Source organism: Lissotriton helveticus, chromosome 10 (genome assembly GCF_964261635.1).
Source record: "Lissotriton helveticus chromosome 10, aLisHel1.1, whole genome shotgun sequence".
In the NCBI taxonomy this organism is placed as follows: Eukaryota; Metazoa; Chordata; class Amphibia; order Caudata; family Salamandridae; genus Lissotriton; species Lissotriton helveticus.
In genome coordinates, this window is record NC_136071.1 from 937814067 (window position 1) to 937830657 (window position 16591).

A 16591-nucleotide genomic window follows, 5' to 3' on the forward strand; every position below is an offset into this window, starting at 1 on the left:
TTACTTCTGAATTTTAAACTTTTTAACTGTGTAATTGATGATTTTAAACCGAAATTTTATGTCTATTTTTATAACAGTTATAACTATGTATGCTTATATGATATTTCTTTTTGAATATCGAATAAAGCTTATTTTGAACCATTTTGATAACAAGGCATAGATTTCTCTCGGAAGTTGAGTAGTTAACTAATCATGAGAGTATGCCCGAGTCTATGAAGTATGACTTTTCTGAAGTTTAATCATGCATACATTCCTCTTGGTTTTTTGACAAACTAAACCTATCGTGCAGAAAGCAGTTTCATTCATCTGCCAAGGTCTGTGAAATCATCTTAAACCAGTCGTGCAGAATTAGCTGTTATGCATCTACAAAGGTCTGTAAAATGTGGCTCATTATAAGCTAATCAGATCGTGAGTGTGTCACAAAACAAAACGGTAGCGCAAAAATACAGTGTAATACATCCTTTACTTGTTGCACAACCCCCCAGCGTTTGGATTTAACCTGCTCAATGTGATAAAGCAAGAAACAACGATTTCCAGGAATAATTATCACAAACAAACTTGCAGAGTTAATACCTTAGTTAAGGATTAGTTCTTCCTCATCAGGGTGTAGAGGGTCACTTTTAAGTTGTCCGTGCCTCTCTAGTCTGGATGACAGGGGGAGAGAGTGATGGTAATAAAAGAGAGGGGGCGCAATTTTTCAAATCTCGCCTAGGGCGGCAAAACACCTAGAAACGGCTCCTCCTAGGGTGACCAACCGTCCGTAAATTTCACGGACAGTCCGTAATTTCGGCCGTCTGTCCGTTGTCTGTGAAGGATTCTTTAACGGACGCCATTTGTCCGTAATTTTAACCCCGGGCACCTGTCGCACCTCCCTTAAGCCGGCAGCTCCCACCCACCTCCATTCTTGACTCCTATGCAAAGCCCAGACGCCTAGCAGCATTGGAGAGGCACAGCGGGATGGCAACCCTCACACCTTCAGCCCTTGATGAGCTGTAAAGAGGCGCTTGAAGGGGACGGAGAGGGAGGGGCGGCAGCTTCAGGAGCAGGGGCATCTATTCAGATGCAAACAGCCCTGAGTGCCTCATGTCTCTGCGATTAAGGAGGGCTTCACACATTCCATTTCTGCCCAGGGCCCCAAAAATACTAGAACCGGCCCTGATTACACTGCACAGCACTGGTTGGCTTCACAGAGCTTAAATACTGTCACTACATTTTAAACAAACCTGGGTTCTTCTAACATGCAGTCTTAATGTAATAAAATTAAGAAATGACACAATCGCACCCACACTGATTAACAAAGTATGGAGGACAATCAGTTAAATCAGTTCTCTTGGAGCATCTCCTGTAAGTACTGTACATCACAGTGGGGGGGTGCAACTAACTTTTTGGAAACAGAGCCTGTCTTCTCCTTGTCTTGTCCAGGAAGGGGTGAGGAGGACCCCTACCCCACCCTGGAAGAGGCCAAGATTATACTAGAATACTGCATACCCACCCCTGTGCCCACTCTGGTGGATCCTGTTCCCCCTCCTGTGATGGCTCCTGCCCCGCCCCGTGATGGATCCTGTCCCCCTCCTGTGGTGGATCCTGTCCCTGCCCTGGGTGGCTTCTGTCCCAGTCCTGGAGTGGCTCATGCAGTGAGGGTGAAGTTCTTGATGGGCCTCTTGTCAAAAAGGCTCCGCTCAAAATTTATATGAGTGGATGGCTAAATGAATTAGTGAAAGTGTGAATGAATGAATGAAAGATTGAATAGATGGATAATGAGAGAGGATGGATGGATTGATGAGTGAGTGGAAGGATGGAAGAGAGAAAAGGTAAATGGCTGGATGTATGGGTGGAAGGGTAGCTGGATGGGTAAAAGGGTGGATGGATGAGTGAAAGGATAGATGAGTGAAAAGTTGGATGATGAGTGAGTGGGTGGATAAGTGAAATGATAGATGGATTGATGAATTTATAAATGCAAGGGTGAATGGATGGACGAATGAGTGAAAGGGTGGATGTAAGGATGGATGAGTGAGTGAAAGGGAGGGTAGATGGACAAAATGATGAATAGATGAGTGAAGGAGTGAAAGGATAAATGGATGAGAGTAAGGATGGATGAGTGATAGGGTCAATGGATGGATTCATGAGTGGATTAGTAGATGGATGGGTGGGTGGATAGATGGAAGGAAGGATTGCTAAGTGAAAGGGTCGATGGAGAGAGAAAGGGAGGATGGATGGATGACTGATAGAGTGGAAAGGTGGAAGGATGAGTGACTGGGTGGATGGATGAGTAAGTGAAAGGATGGCTGGATGGGTGAAAGGGTAAATGGCTGGATGGATGAGTGAATGGATGGATGGGTAGAAGAGTGGATGGATGAGTGTACAGATGGATAGGATGAAAGGGTGGATGGATGGATAATGGATGGATGAGTGAAAGGATGGATGAGGGGATGGGTGAGTGAAATAATAGATGAAAGGATACATGATGGATAGGTTTGCAAATTGTTGAATATGTTTGGATATGGCTGGGCTTACTTCTATAGTATTGCGCGACCTCTGATGTGTCTGTAAAACATATCCAATTGTCCTGTAGTTTTGTCCTGAATTTTGACCTCCTGTCCTGAATTTGTGTCCTGAATTTCGACCCTTTGTCCTGAATTTTTACAATCACCGTCCTGAATTTGCACCAATGCCAGTTGGTCACCCTAGCTCCTCCCGCATGCCCACCCTGGCTCCTCCCGCAAGCCCCTGTTGATCAGCGGCAACTGTGCTGCTCGGTGCCAGAGTGACAGCTGAGGCGCGCTGTGGTGCCGTGAGCCACCTGGTCTGTACTGGCGTCACTGTTGCAGGAAGTGAAGCCTTTTCTTCAGGTCAATAAACTATATCGCTTGTCCTGCCTATTACAGGAGCTGTGCGCCTGAAGCTGTCGTCTCCCGGTGCTCCGAGAGAGCTGGGCGATGCTCCCGCTTCGTGCTTGATCTCATCCACTAGGTCATTGATGTTCAGTACTTCAAAGCCTGACGTTTACGAAGTGCTGTTTCACAAGAACTAGCAAGTACTCCTTCACAGTTTTTCTTTGGCTTCTGCTTTAAAGTTCGTATCCTTGTGCTTATTTAAAAAAGAAATGCTCGCCTCCATAGTGTGCATAGCATTCCTCCTCCAGCGCTCTGTGGTCTCCATGGAGCAGTGTTATTTTATATGGAGCACTGGTGCAGCACCCTACACCACAGCCAAGCTGTTTTAGCGTTACCTGAAGGTGGATTACAGGCATACACGTTTTCAGTTCTCCATCTTAATGAGTCTACTTTGTGTTTAACCAAATCAAACTGCTTAAAATGTACAAAATCCACACAGAGACATGGCACTCGGACTTCAATTTCTACGTCCACGTTTATTAAAGGAAAAAATAATTAAGGGCTCTGCCATCCTCGCTGCTAAACAAGACAGATTGTATACCAGCCAAATGCCTTTTTGCAATGATTCTCAGGTTTCTGCGCCGCTGATGTGCAATTTTCCAGCCTTCCTTCTCTAATGCTATGCCAGCGAAGCCCTTGGAGGTATTATTGATCTAGAAAAATAATTGACAAATCTATTGAATGTTCTTACAATTCTCTGCATTTTATTTATCCAAATTGAGTGTGCTTTGTTTGTCAGTTATAATATACGTTACAGTTAAACATGCCCTTGGCCATTTTGAATATGGTGGCATCCTACGCAGGTGGCTTCTTTTGACAAAAATCTCTCCAGCCACGCACTTGTCATGTTCAGGTCCACAAAGGGCTTTGCCACCTACAGATACATGCATTTGTCTATTTGGACGTACACGTGCTAATCTAGTTGGCAGGCAATCGAGCACTGAACATAGTAGTACAGGATAAGGATTGATTGAGCAGTGTGTGTAGTGTGGAAGGGGGATCTCGTCTGATTGCCCAGGGAGTCTAGCAAAAGCTCCTGCATTTATAGACTTTGCATGAGGCGCCCCTCGCCTCATTTCTAAAATACAGGAATGGAGACCCAATCTCTTTGGGGGTATTGTTCCATAGATTTGATGCTTACCAAGTCATATTTCCATGTACATTTTTGGCATTTGTCGACTTGCAATCAGGTGGCTGTATAGCCAGTGATATTAAGACTGATCTTGAGCAACGAATGTCCATCTTTATGCTGATGGCTCAATGGCTGTCACTGTGCCTCAACTAATCGATAGAGAACAAACACAAATTGAAAGTACTTTGCCATCAAGGGCCATCAAAAGGCAGCATAGACAGGTGGGACCCTGGTGGATAGTTTGGCAGGTGTCATGAGATTGCTTTTTGGTTTCCAGTATGCCCACAACTTTCATGCCTATATTACTGCGTGAAAGCCCTTTTGAGAATATTGAGATATTTACAGAAAGTTTGCTACAATGTTTGAATTCAACAAGGTCTCAGCTGCCTTACATAAGAAGGACTGTGCTGTGTTAGCCTTAATGGCCAGAAATTCCAAAATCAGTGGCCACCTGGTCAAAATGCTATAGTACTGGCCTTAGAAAAGTTAAAGATTAACATCATTTGTGAAAGTGAATTAGAAGCTAAAACTTTGAGTTGAGTAGCAGGTGTTGTGTTGGTGCTTCTCTGTCCTTTCTTGTACATTCTATCATTAGGAGTAGATTATCAAGCACCTTCTTTAGGAAGAAGGCAAGATGGCTCAGCACATAAAAGCTTGCCTCTTATTCGCAGCGATTTGAATCCATGCAAGGCAGAATCAGTCTTACATCTTTCAAATTTTGATAAACTGAGTATCATTAAATTGGCTATTTGTAACTGATGGATTTCGCCAATGATTAAATTATACTCAAAGGTGCAGGTAAATAAAACAGGATTTTCAATTAAGATACAGCAAACTACACTGTTACTGTCTCAGCTTCTTTTTAACCGCCTTCCTCGAACCACCTTCACCCATGACACCGTAATATTACAGCCTCGCACTCCAGCACCCCATGAACATTACATACTCTGACACACACACATCTGGAAATACTATCATCACTATCATCGCCCGCAGGTATATTCCGTGCTCCCAGAACATATTCTACTTTAAAACTGAAAACTTGTAGCTTGGAAGCCAACCTGGCCAACCTTGCAGTAAGATTCCTGCCTCCCCCTGGAGAAAGAATGTGAACTAAAGGTTTATGATCAGTTCTTAATTTGAACCTCATTCTCCAAACAGACATTCTGTACTGGTCTGCTGCCCAAACACACGCGTGCAGCTCCCTTTCAATGATCGAATAACTCCGATCAGTCTCTGACAATGTCCTTAAACCATACGCCGCTACGCACTCAGGGCCCGATGTAGGTAAATCTTTTTTACCACTTCTTAAATACCGATTCATACCGAATCGGTATTTAAGAAGTGGTAAAAAAGAGGAGGGGAGATGTAGGTATTTAAGATTCGGTAAATACCGAATCGTTAAGATTCGGTATTTACCGATTCTGTAAATACCGAATCGGTAATGCCCATTGATTCCTATGGGCATTGAAGCCCATAGGAATCAATGGGCATTACCGAATCGGCATTTACAGATTCGTAAATACCGATTTCAGCAAGGGTGCAGGGGGTGTCACTTTGACACCCTCTGGCACCCCAAAAATAGGCATGTGCGCCATGTGGCACACAGACATGCCCTAAGGGCATGTCTGTGTGTAACATGGCACAGGTGTGCATGCACACATGTGCATGCACACCTGGATTCGGTATTTTACCACCCAATTGGATTGAGTGGTAAAATACCGATTCTTAAAGCCCTGTGGCACTCTGACATGTGCCAGCTACATCTGCATTTACAGAATCGGTATTTTACAGAGTCTGTATTTACCGATTCGGTAATTTTACCGAATCGGTAATTACAGAATCGGTAAAATACCGATTCTGTAAATGCATGCCCTACATCTGAAAACCCTAATACCGTTCGGAAACGGCCAAAATCGGCCGTTTCCGACCGGTATTAGGGCTCCTACATCTGGCCCTCAGTGTTGTCATCAATCTGCATCAACACAGCGCCAAGACCTACACTTCAATACAAATTACACACTCCTTCCCTACCACAAGCGTCTTCAAAAATCGTTGTTCAACAATTCCCCTTTTAACATAGAATATGCCTTGTTTTTCTCATCATCTCACTCAAATGTTGCATTTTTAAACAATTTCCTCAAGGGTTCCACCTTTTTAGCATAATTCTGAATAAACTTCGCAGAAAACTCAGTGAGTCCTAACAAATAAGACAACTGTTCTTTAGAGACCGGTGCAGTAGCTTCATAAATAGTCTTAAGGTGGTCAGCTAATGTTTTGAGTAGTTCATGTATATTGGGAAGCGGATGTTGATCAACTCAAATGGCCTCATTTAAACTTCTTAAGTCATGCACAAATGAAGTTCTCCTTGCGATTTTAATGAACTAATCACCAGAGAAACCCATGGGAATGATTCAATGAGCTCAATTATATAGTTGTCACACAAATCATGCAGCATTTCCTTGAGTTTACGTCTGTAACTAATTGGGACATTTCTGACCCTATGTCATACATATATTGACCCTTCCTTAAGAATAATTCTAAGTTTAAAATGTTTTTATTTTTTATTTACCCAACACATCGCTAAATACATCAGGAAACTCTATTCTCATCTCCTACACAAACTCCAAATTATTATTGCCCTAGTTGCTCTCTGAAACTTCATAATCTGGTGGATTGGCTCCTGAATCCAATCTAATACCTAAATCTTCTTGGTGAGGCCAACCAAGCATGGATTCGCTTTTGTCTGCCTTTGTCCGCTACAAAACCTAGACCTTTGAGCTCTGCCAATTAAATTCTAATGAGGCCCAAAATAAACTCCTCTTCTTTTTTGTGTCCAGTGTATCCTCCTGGATATAAATCAATTTGTAATAACTCCCTATTCTGCCAGAACGTCCAAAACAACTCTCAACTGATAATGGTGTACCAGGCTCACAAGTTCACCATCATGAGAACATCAAGCCCATCCATTTTAATGATGGTTGAAGAAAGTCGTTTTTTTATTCTATGGTCATTTACACCCATAACTACCTAAAGATTCATCATCATCTCCTGCACTTTAACTTTCCCATATGTGCCAGATTTGCAAAACTTGGAAAAAGGTCAATTTCTCTTGCATTTACTGCAGATTCTGTCCAGTGCAGGACATTTCTTGAAATTCCCTAAATGGTGTAGGTTACCTCAACGGTAGCCCAAGAAATCCCACCTCTTCACTTTCCTCTAGGTTTCATCCTGTTGAGTGGTCTTCTCCTTTCTCAGATTTCCTACTCTGTTCATAATTTTGTGAACACATTTCTCTGAATTCTTTATTTCCTTGGCAATAGTCATAGCCGCACCAAGTGTTAAGTCAGAACAAAACCATAGTCTTTTCTGTATTTTCTTACTTTTACATTTTGAAGGATTTGAGCTCCAAAAACCTGTTCATAATTGATACTGTCAAAATCGCAAGAATCATCAAGGCCCTCAACACTGCAAGATGCTCTTCAATGGATTCAGATTCTAATTGAGTCCTTGAATAAAATTTCTAGCGCTCCATAACAACATTTATGCTTCTTCCATACCTTAAAGTGCTTGATAGCAAACTCAAGCACACCCGTATCTTTTGCGGAATTTTTGTCTAAAGGAGGTACGTTCTTAAATTATTTTAAAGTAGCCCCCCCCCCCCAAGACAGTGTTTGAGTAAAGCAGGTTTCACTGTGGCTGAGTAGTCTTCTCCCTCTAGCACATCTACGTCTAGCATGAATACTTCATACCAACCTTACCAGGCTAAGTACAATTTACCTGGGGTTCTGTAGAAAATATAGAGGTGAAGGCATTTTAAAAACACAATAAGTTATAAACATAAATGCAGAAAGGTTGATGGATTAATGTCCAGGCAATATATAACGAATGATGTGCCAGTCACTGAGTTGCTTGTCACCAAGTTGTGATGAAGATGTGCCTGTCACTGTATAACAGGCTGTTGAAATAGTCCAAACACCAGTGTGACCAGCTGCAGTAACTGAAAACATTTTGTGAATGTAGATGTGCCTGTCACCATGCAACATGTGCTACGCAAACAAATGATGGCCGGAATGCTGAATAAATCATACATTCACCCCCAGTCAAGTGATCAGGGTTAAATCCTTCGTTCTTTTGCTCACCCTGCGATCCCAGTTTAGACCCAGCCATATGCAAATCAGTGTTGACCCAGTGCCTCATGGGAACAGTCCAGACCGAACTGCCAAGCCAGGTCCTCCCTGTACCAGAAACAAGCATCCTGGGACAGGTTGCTGGGTGTTACCTTTCAGCAGCTAGGCTAGCTTGAATCCAGTGGCACAGTGAGCAGCGGACCCACGTCTGGGCATACCCGTCCCACTTAGAGTGAAAAGTACTACACAAACAAATGATGGACGGAATGTTGAATAAATCATACATTGACCCCCAGTCAACGGAGCTGGGTTAAATCCATTGTTCTTTTGCTCCCCATGCCACCCCTGCACCTGTGCAACAGGCTGTAGTTAGGAATATAACCAGTCAACTTGTTCCTTTAAAACACTCAAAGATGGCGATAAACTTAAAGTAATGGAAGGTAAGATGGCCACAAAACTTGTTTCTGTAGTTGGTGGGCTTGTTCTTCTACCAAAACTCTAGTTTCAATGAGAAATTGGCTTGCATCTAAACAAACCGTGTTATCCTATCAGCTTCTACTGCATCATGTCTGGGCAATCTAGACATAAAATTAGCATGTACATTCCGTGCTCCTGGAACATATTCCACTTTAAAACTGAACGCTTTTAGCTTGGCAGCTTTCTTGGCTAACCCTGCAGTAAGATTTTAGCCTTACTAAAGGTTTATGGTCAGATTTTAATTTGAACCTCATTTCCCGAACAAACATCCTGTACTGTCTGCTGCCAAAACACACTGGATTCACCAATGATGAAAAAATACTCGAAGGTGTAGGCAAATAAAACAGGATCTCCTTTATTTAAGATGTAGCAAACAATGTTGTTGCAGTCTCCACTTCTTTCCAGCCGCCTTCCTTGAACCACCTTCACCCATGACACAGTTGATCAAGCGAAAGGGGTATAAATATTTCAAGATTAACTTTCAACTCACTCATCTATCTCTCTAACCGTACTGGGCCCCCTGCAGCTAGATGGATTACAGTATTACCTTCACCACAGACGCGAATGGTCCTCTGATGGATCTTTCTCTGCGGATAGGAGGGGTGGGAGTTAGCCAATGAATGAGGACCCTTGATTTGTGACTAAGTCACAAGTTTGAAATAAGGTTCAAATACACTACTCTCAGGACTATACAGTACAAGTAAAGTATTGCAGTGAGGAGAACTAATTTCCTTAAGAAATTAAGCTTAAACAGAATAATATAAACTAAAAGCTCTGCTACTGCGACAGAATAGTAGTAGTAGAACTTGATATTCTGAAAAGATTCACACATTTTTCCCTACAACACATTCAGATTTAGAAAGTAATTCACTAAAGTTTAAAATAAAGAATATCAGGACAATAATAGACTCAGGAAATTTAGCTAGTTAGTTATAGTATTAAAGTTCCAAAGTTGATACAAATAAGCAATTTTTAACCATCTCAATCAAGAATATTAAAACATGTAGTATTAGACAACACATTTAGTCAGAAGTGCATATCCAAAGAGGATGTTTTAAAATACACATCAGAAATGAGATTGCAGGTTTCTATTACCATTAAAGTAAGAAGGATAGTTAATTCCTATTTAAGGTTCAAAGCAAAGGGGTAAAAGTATCAAATTTAAAGTCCTCTAAGGGCTAGTCCATAAGCATTGGCAAAAAATAAAAATATGTAACAAAAATCAATTAGTTCGCCAAAGAAGTATTCCAGGTCGACGGCATGAATGCAGCAGGATTAGCAAAAAGGCAGTCCAAGATAGGATTTAAAGGATGATAGTAAAATCATTGGGAAAGAGTTCCGTCCTCTACCAAGGAAAGGAAATGAAACAATGCGTTGTCCCAAAGAAAAATAATACGATGCCTTGTCAGAAGGGAAAAAGGTATGGTGTTCCCTTCTTTTGGGGTTTCTTCTTTTACAGTGCTTATGACACCTTAATGACGTGGTGTAATTCCACTGGTCAGTCCATCATGTGATTAGTTTACGTGTGTTGTCACAAAATACATTTCGTTACTCCTGCATTCTTTACCAAGCACTTCATGTGAACGATAGCTTTCTGGGTCTCACAGGTTTGTCAACGGTAAGTAATATACAATGTAACAGACAATGGCATCGGGTGAGAGTTGATTTCCCCACAAGCCATTCAACCATGAACATCAAAAGAATGTCCTTTGTATGTATACTGAAACATCTGCATGATCTGGCTCCCTTTATCTGCATCAGTGCTTCTGCAGTTTCTGATTCCGTGATCTTTGCCTCCAGAGCCTGAATACTCTTTGGTCCTTGTCGTGGTGTTGGGATGTCAGCTTTTAAACCCATCCAACTCCGCCCGCCCGACACTAAATTGCTTTGTTATGTTATGTTATGTTAATTGTTTTTTGTACCGCGCACAGCTGCCCCAGCAAAGGGGCGTCCTGGCGCCTTGAGAAGGTAAAACACAACACATCATCTAAAAGGAGCGTGCTCCGTCAAGCGGATTTAGAGAAACAGAAAAGTTTTTATTGCTCGCCTAAACTACAGAAGGTTATCCATCGCCCGAAGCTCAGCAGGAAGGGAGTTCCATAACTTTGCGGCCACCACTCGAAAAGAGCGTACGCCCATTCTGCTAAGTTTAAAACGAGGGACCGTAGACAAGTGCATACCCAGGGATCTCAGGGGTCGCAGAGGTACGTACGGACTTAGAAGGTTGGTCAGAATTTGTGGGGCCATGCCTTTAAGGATTTTAAAAGCCAGACAGAGTACCTTAAATTTGATCCTCTGGCTCATAGGGAGCCAGTGTAAGGAGCGCAGAGTCTTAGAGACAGAGCATCGTTTAGGCAGTCCCACCACCACTCTAGCGGCGGTGTTCTGCACTCGCTGTAATCGGGTGAGTTCTGCCTGGTTGATCCCGGCCAAAAGTGCGCTGGCATAGTCCAACCTAGACAGGACCGACGCCTGAACCACCAGCTGTCTGGTGGAAGCATCAAAGAACTTAAGTATTGGCCTAAGTCCTCTGATGACGCCATAACAAGAGCCTGCCACTCTCTTGGTATGGCACGTAAAACTAAGCGCCGGGTCCAACCAGACCCCAAGATTTCTTATCTCAATTACAGGTGAGGGAGTCGTCCCCAATTCCTGCGTCCACCAGTTATCGTTCCACAGCCCGGCCTGTTTTCCCAGCACCATGACCTCTGTTTTTTTAGTATTTAATTGGAGACAGATCTGATTCATCCAATTTGCCACGGCACATATGCCCTCGCGAAACATAAGGGCCTCCACATTAGAGTCCCCACTCAACGTGACCGCCAGCTGCATATCATCCGCATAGGAGACCATTGTCAGGCCCCAGCGTTTGACCACCGCAGCCAGCGGTCTAACGTAAAGATTATAAACAGCCTTCTGGTGCTCGGCAAACCCTGATGCAATTTCGATTGGAGTTTCCACCATCTTCTGCGACCCAGTTTGAATGGGAGGAATCCATCTTTTCCCCTCCTTTTTTGCTATCCATGCTAGGAGCTTCCCCGTCTTGGTGCCTTGTTGCTCACCTCATAATATTTTCTTTGCTTAGCTCGGATGTGGGCCCTCGCTTCTTTATATAGCACAGACCTCTGTTCCTCCCGAATCCCCTCCACCCTTTGGGCCTCTCCTGAGGATGGAGAGTCCAGGTATTCCTCTCCAAGAGGGACAGTTTTGTTTCCAAATCTTTGTACTCCTATCCCTTTCCCTCTTCTTCCATCCACGTGTGTGATCTTCTGGCCTTGCATAACTGTTTTGTATGCCTCCAGAGGTCTGCCTTCAAATCCACAAAGCTGGCGTTCTCTTTGGAAAAAAACCCTGTGTTCCAATAACAGTCTTCTGGAGTTCTAGTCAGACAGCTACCATGGGTTAAGTTTCCACTCACCCCGTGTCCCCAGTCTAATCATCCAGGTATGCCTAATCACTGGCAAGTGGTCAGATAAACCCCTTGGCAGGAGAATGGGGCCCCTGAATCTACCAAGCTGAGGGCGTGGCACCAAGAAGTAGCTTAATCTGGATTATAAGTGCATATTGTTGGATGTATATGAATAGTGACCTCTCTTGGAGTGCTTTTCCCGCTGCTCTGTCAGCCTCTACTCGTTGTCCCTACCAGATCATGGCTGCATCAGCGCTCTGAAGGGCTGCAGCGCCGGCAATCCTTTTCAAGGGCCTGGGCCACCACAATATGTCTCCATCAGGTGCCCAGTTCGCATACACACGGGCCGGCAGCCATCTTGTCCTGTGTGGGCCAGTGACACAATTTGGCCGGCATGCTCCTTGGCCCCCCACAGACTAGGTCCACTGCAAGGCTCTGGTGGGTTTTGGTGGTGGCAATCGCATCTCGGGGGCGAGGCCACCCTAGCTCGTCTCTCTGACCCGGTTTGCTGAAGTCTCTTACACCCAGCAGCGTCCACCATCTGGCCTAGTTCACTGGTCACCAGCGTCTCATTGTTACGCGCTGTGCAGCCCCGCTCATGGACTCAGTCCACCAGTGACCTCTTCTTCGAGGTGTGGAACCACCACAGCTGGTTTTACGCTGTCGTTTTCTCGGCTGGGATGCAACAGAAAGGAGACGCTGCAGGGTCGGGCGCTGGAGCTATAGCCTCATACGTCTGGCCCCATTGGCAGTCCCCTGTCAAAGATTTTTGTAAAGCTTTAATAGTTTTTAGGTCTCACTGACGCAGCGCGCATGCGCAGTCAGCGTGACATTTAGTAACTGGCTTTTTGAAGGGCTTTCTCAGCCATCAGCGAGTGGTTACGCACGAGGGCGCGCGCTTAAGAGCACAGATGCCATCTTGCGGGCACCCTTACAGCCGCAATTACTTTCACTTTCACACCAATGCTTGTTTACCCTCCTTTCTGCCCTATTTCCTATTCTGCAGTTTCCATTTGCCCTGTTCCTCCTTTGCTTTCTCTTCTTGCCTTTGTCCTTTGCGCCACCTCTTGTCCCTCTCCCACGTCCCTATATTCTCACCATGCCCTCTTGCAGCCGCTCTCTCGCCTCCCGGACCCAGCTTGTGCAGTTCGGTGACATTTCCCGGTGTTAAGGGAGCTCTGCATGGCTCTCCCTGGCCTTGGGCTGCCATGCCCCGCAGCTGGGGCGCTGCATGTATTTCAGTAGGTGGAATATTTGTGCTTGCTGGGTTGGCAGCACCTCTCCCTGTGCCAGCTTTAATAATAGGGGGGAATAATTTAGTAGGATCAAAGAAACCGCATTCTCTTTCGAGATCCGCCAACCTCCTGTGTCTATTATTGGTTTTACATATTTATTTCTAGTTTTTCCCTTTTGGATGTTCTCCCTGGCATGTTTATGTTTATGTTTGTTTATGTTTATGTTTCTCCCTGTGTTCACCACTTCACAAACGTAGTTTATTCTGTTGCCTCGTCTACAGATGTGCCCGGGCAAGAACCTGCCACTAGCGCGTTTTGTTGGCACGAGACAGGCAGAGGCTTCATTCTCCACCTCTTAACTGCCCGTGCTGCTCCTAATTAATCCTAATAGCCGCGCTTTCACTGCTCCCAACCCTCCTTCTGGGGCGCGTAGGCACCTTACAGAGACAGAGTGTGCGATCCATCTGCCTGTCAGAAACACTGTAGTGTATTTTTGGATTTTGTGTGTATTTGACCTTGACGAGGCTTGCTCCTTGGCTCCCAACAGAGGCCACTTTCCTTGCCTGTGTCTGATTGTGTAATACAACAAACAGAAGGAAGGAAAGCTTGAATTGCTCTCAGCCGCATTTCTGCCCATCCTTTCTCACTCACTATATCACACTAGATAGAACCCGGCTATATGTAGGTAGATCAGCCTTCTTCCTGCTCCAATAGGAACACTCCAGCCCAAACCACCGGCCCTGGTCCTCTCCAAATGGGAATACAGGCAATCCTAGACTAGTATTTGACAAGGAAGGCATCGTCAGTGGTGCAGAGCTTGAGTCCTGTGCCACACTGCTTCTCGTGACATTGGTTCTGTGGTGGCACTCTAGAGGGACGTTTTCCTGCTAGAAGCAGGGTTCGAGCCAGTGCTAGGCATTTGGAGATGCAGTGTATTACATTCCTTATCTTAGCCAATTTCTGACTGCTACAGTGGGGTCTTCATCAGACAACTCTGTAATGTGTTTCTGTTTTTATTTGGAGCATTTATTGATAGATTTAAAATAGAGTAGTACAAAGAACAATATCATATGTTCATATACATCAAAAACTAATTTCAATGACATCAGTAAAAGTGTTACCAAGAGAGAACAAGCGTTGGCAAAGCCAATAGGTCTTGCTTTTTGGACTGCATAAGTATTTGGTTATGCAGCAGAATATCCTTGGTGCAACAACACCAACTGTTGCATGGCTAAACACTTATAAGGTCCCAAATGCGAGACCTATTGGCTATGCCAATGCTTGTTGTAATAAGTAACGAACGTTGCCAAAAAAGAATCTGCAGTCAATGTCAGATGGTTGGCTTTGCCAAAGCCTGTTTTTATTCTATGGGTGGAATTAATGCTGCTTAAGGATCAACAGAAGAACATTAATGGCTAAATATGTCGAGTAAAACCAGGGCTATGCACGTGTTAGATGCACCAAATTATGCATCAACCTTCAAAGAGTTCACCATGCAGTTTTGCCAATCAGTGGAAGTCGTCCCCTTTGGAATGCCTAGGGGAAATCTTGTTTCTGATAGGATGCTCTCTGAAATCACATGCTGGTCCACATATATGAGGGATCGCCATTGGATGGTGAGCCTGAAGGTCATTTATGCGTATCAGAGTATTTGTGGCTCCTGCTACTGACAACTCAACAATCTTTTTGCTACAAAAGCACTAGATTGTGACAGAATGCCACTCGTTAAAGACTTACATTGTTGAAAGCTGTTTTAGGACCCATTCCTGAAGAAATCCTCCTTATGCAATTGAGTGCGATTGAAAAGCCCAGCATCACAGTAAACTGGGGAGCGACTGCAGACGCCTAAGTAGAGTCGACCTAAATGACCTCCTACAAATAAAGTAATTTTGATTTAAAGTGTTAATTTGCAAAAAGTGTGGACAAAAAGATTTAATTTTAATATCAATGACAAAGTTCAAGGTTATTTGAACTGATTACCTCTACTTATCGATTATGGAAAAAAACTGAAAAACAATAAAACAAATATCTGGAAAATTATAGAGTTTTTTGATAGCTTGTAAGGTCCTGTCACTAGAATTTCTCACAGAAAATATAGTTGTTGTGGGGAAACGTTGTTTTAGCAAGTTTGTAATAATGTGTCCCATTCACACTAAGGTGACTCGGTGATGGGAACTGGTTTCAGTTTGTTAAACAAGAAATTATCCTGCAAGTTTTTAATTAGGGTATGTGTATCTATAGAAAGTGCTCTGGGATGTGTTTTTAAGACACATTCAGCATATTCTCAAATTGAAGAATAAACCAAACGTAAGATGTATGCCTGTGTGTTTGTTTTGTTTTTCTCTGCAAAATTCCACTGATCTATGGCCGAGTGAGGACCCTTTTTCTTTGTGAGTATAGTAGTTTCATGTACCTGTACTTAATTGACAGTTCTGCTTTTAATAGCAGTTCACGTTTGTAAATGGGCAAAAGTACTATCTATTCAGTGTGAGGTCTGGTAAAAGCCATAAGATTGTACTTAGCTAATTAACCGGATTCCTAACTTAGGAGCAGGTCTGTGTTATCTTCAGACTTTTAGCGCTAATTACCAGGAATAGTACAATTACCAAACTTAATTTTGGCCGTGCAGATTTAAGGCCTAGGTTGCAGTCTGATATATGAGCAGTGGTTCTTGTATTCTGGTATTTATGGGCTTAGTAACCCAGCACATAACCTAAGCAGATTCTAGCAGATTGAGCGATGCAACCAGTGGCTATAACTATTACTAGACCTGCTTTGGTTCTTGATGCTTTCACCAAGAGTGTTGCCTTTTCACACTTTGCACGTTAACTAATACCTTAAACATCCACCACCTACGCCTAACCCCTCCCAAAGTCACAGAAACCTAGAACCTTTGCTCATAAAAAAATCTTAAACCTCTTGTAACCTACTTCCAGAAGTAATATGAGGTGTACCACAGAACATGTGTTGTCCTTGTGTTAAATCCATTTATAGTGCATATACCCCATGGTATAATGAGGAGCTGTGTGCTGCTAAGGCCAGTTGTAAGGCTCTTGAGCGCCAATGGCGAAAAAATTACGCTTGGCTGATAAAGAATCTTACAGGAACGGCCTTAGAGCATACCATAAATCGATCAGAAAGGCTAAGAGGAATCATATCAAAGAGCGGATTGAGAACTCTGGTAATTCATCTAGAGAGCTCTCTCTTATATACTAGGAGCTCACCTCCCTCTCGGCGATTATGCCTCAAGACCCTCCCACCGCAGAGACATGCGAAAATATAGCGGATTATTTTGTATGCAAGGTGGAAAAAAT

General features: G+C 43.5%; 1 protein-coding gene across 3 annotated transcripts in view; it reads left to right on the forward strand.

Moving 5' to 3' along the window:
* Positions 1-2850: 2850 nt before the first annotated feature.
* The window catches only part of OLAH (oleoyl-ACP hydrolase), a 247455-nt gene continuing 233714 nt past the window's right edge, over positions 2851-16591 (forward strand). The window contains exon 1 of one of the 3 annotated variants that reach the window (XM_078663601.1): positions 2851-2970. Coding sequence is in view for 1 of the 3 variants with exons in the window: in XM_078663599.1 (XP_078519725.1) it covers positions 3511-3536 (26 nt within the window). In the remaining 2 variants the exon portion in view is untranslated. Of the gene's footprint in view, positions 3035-3495; positions 3537-16591 lie in introns of those variants that run through there. The other 2 variants (XM_078663600.1, XM_078663599.1) reach the window with 2 other exon arrangements.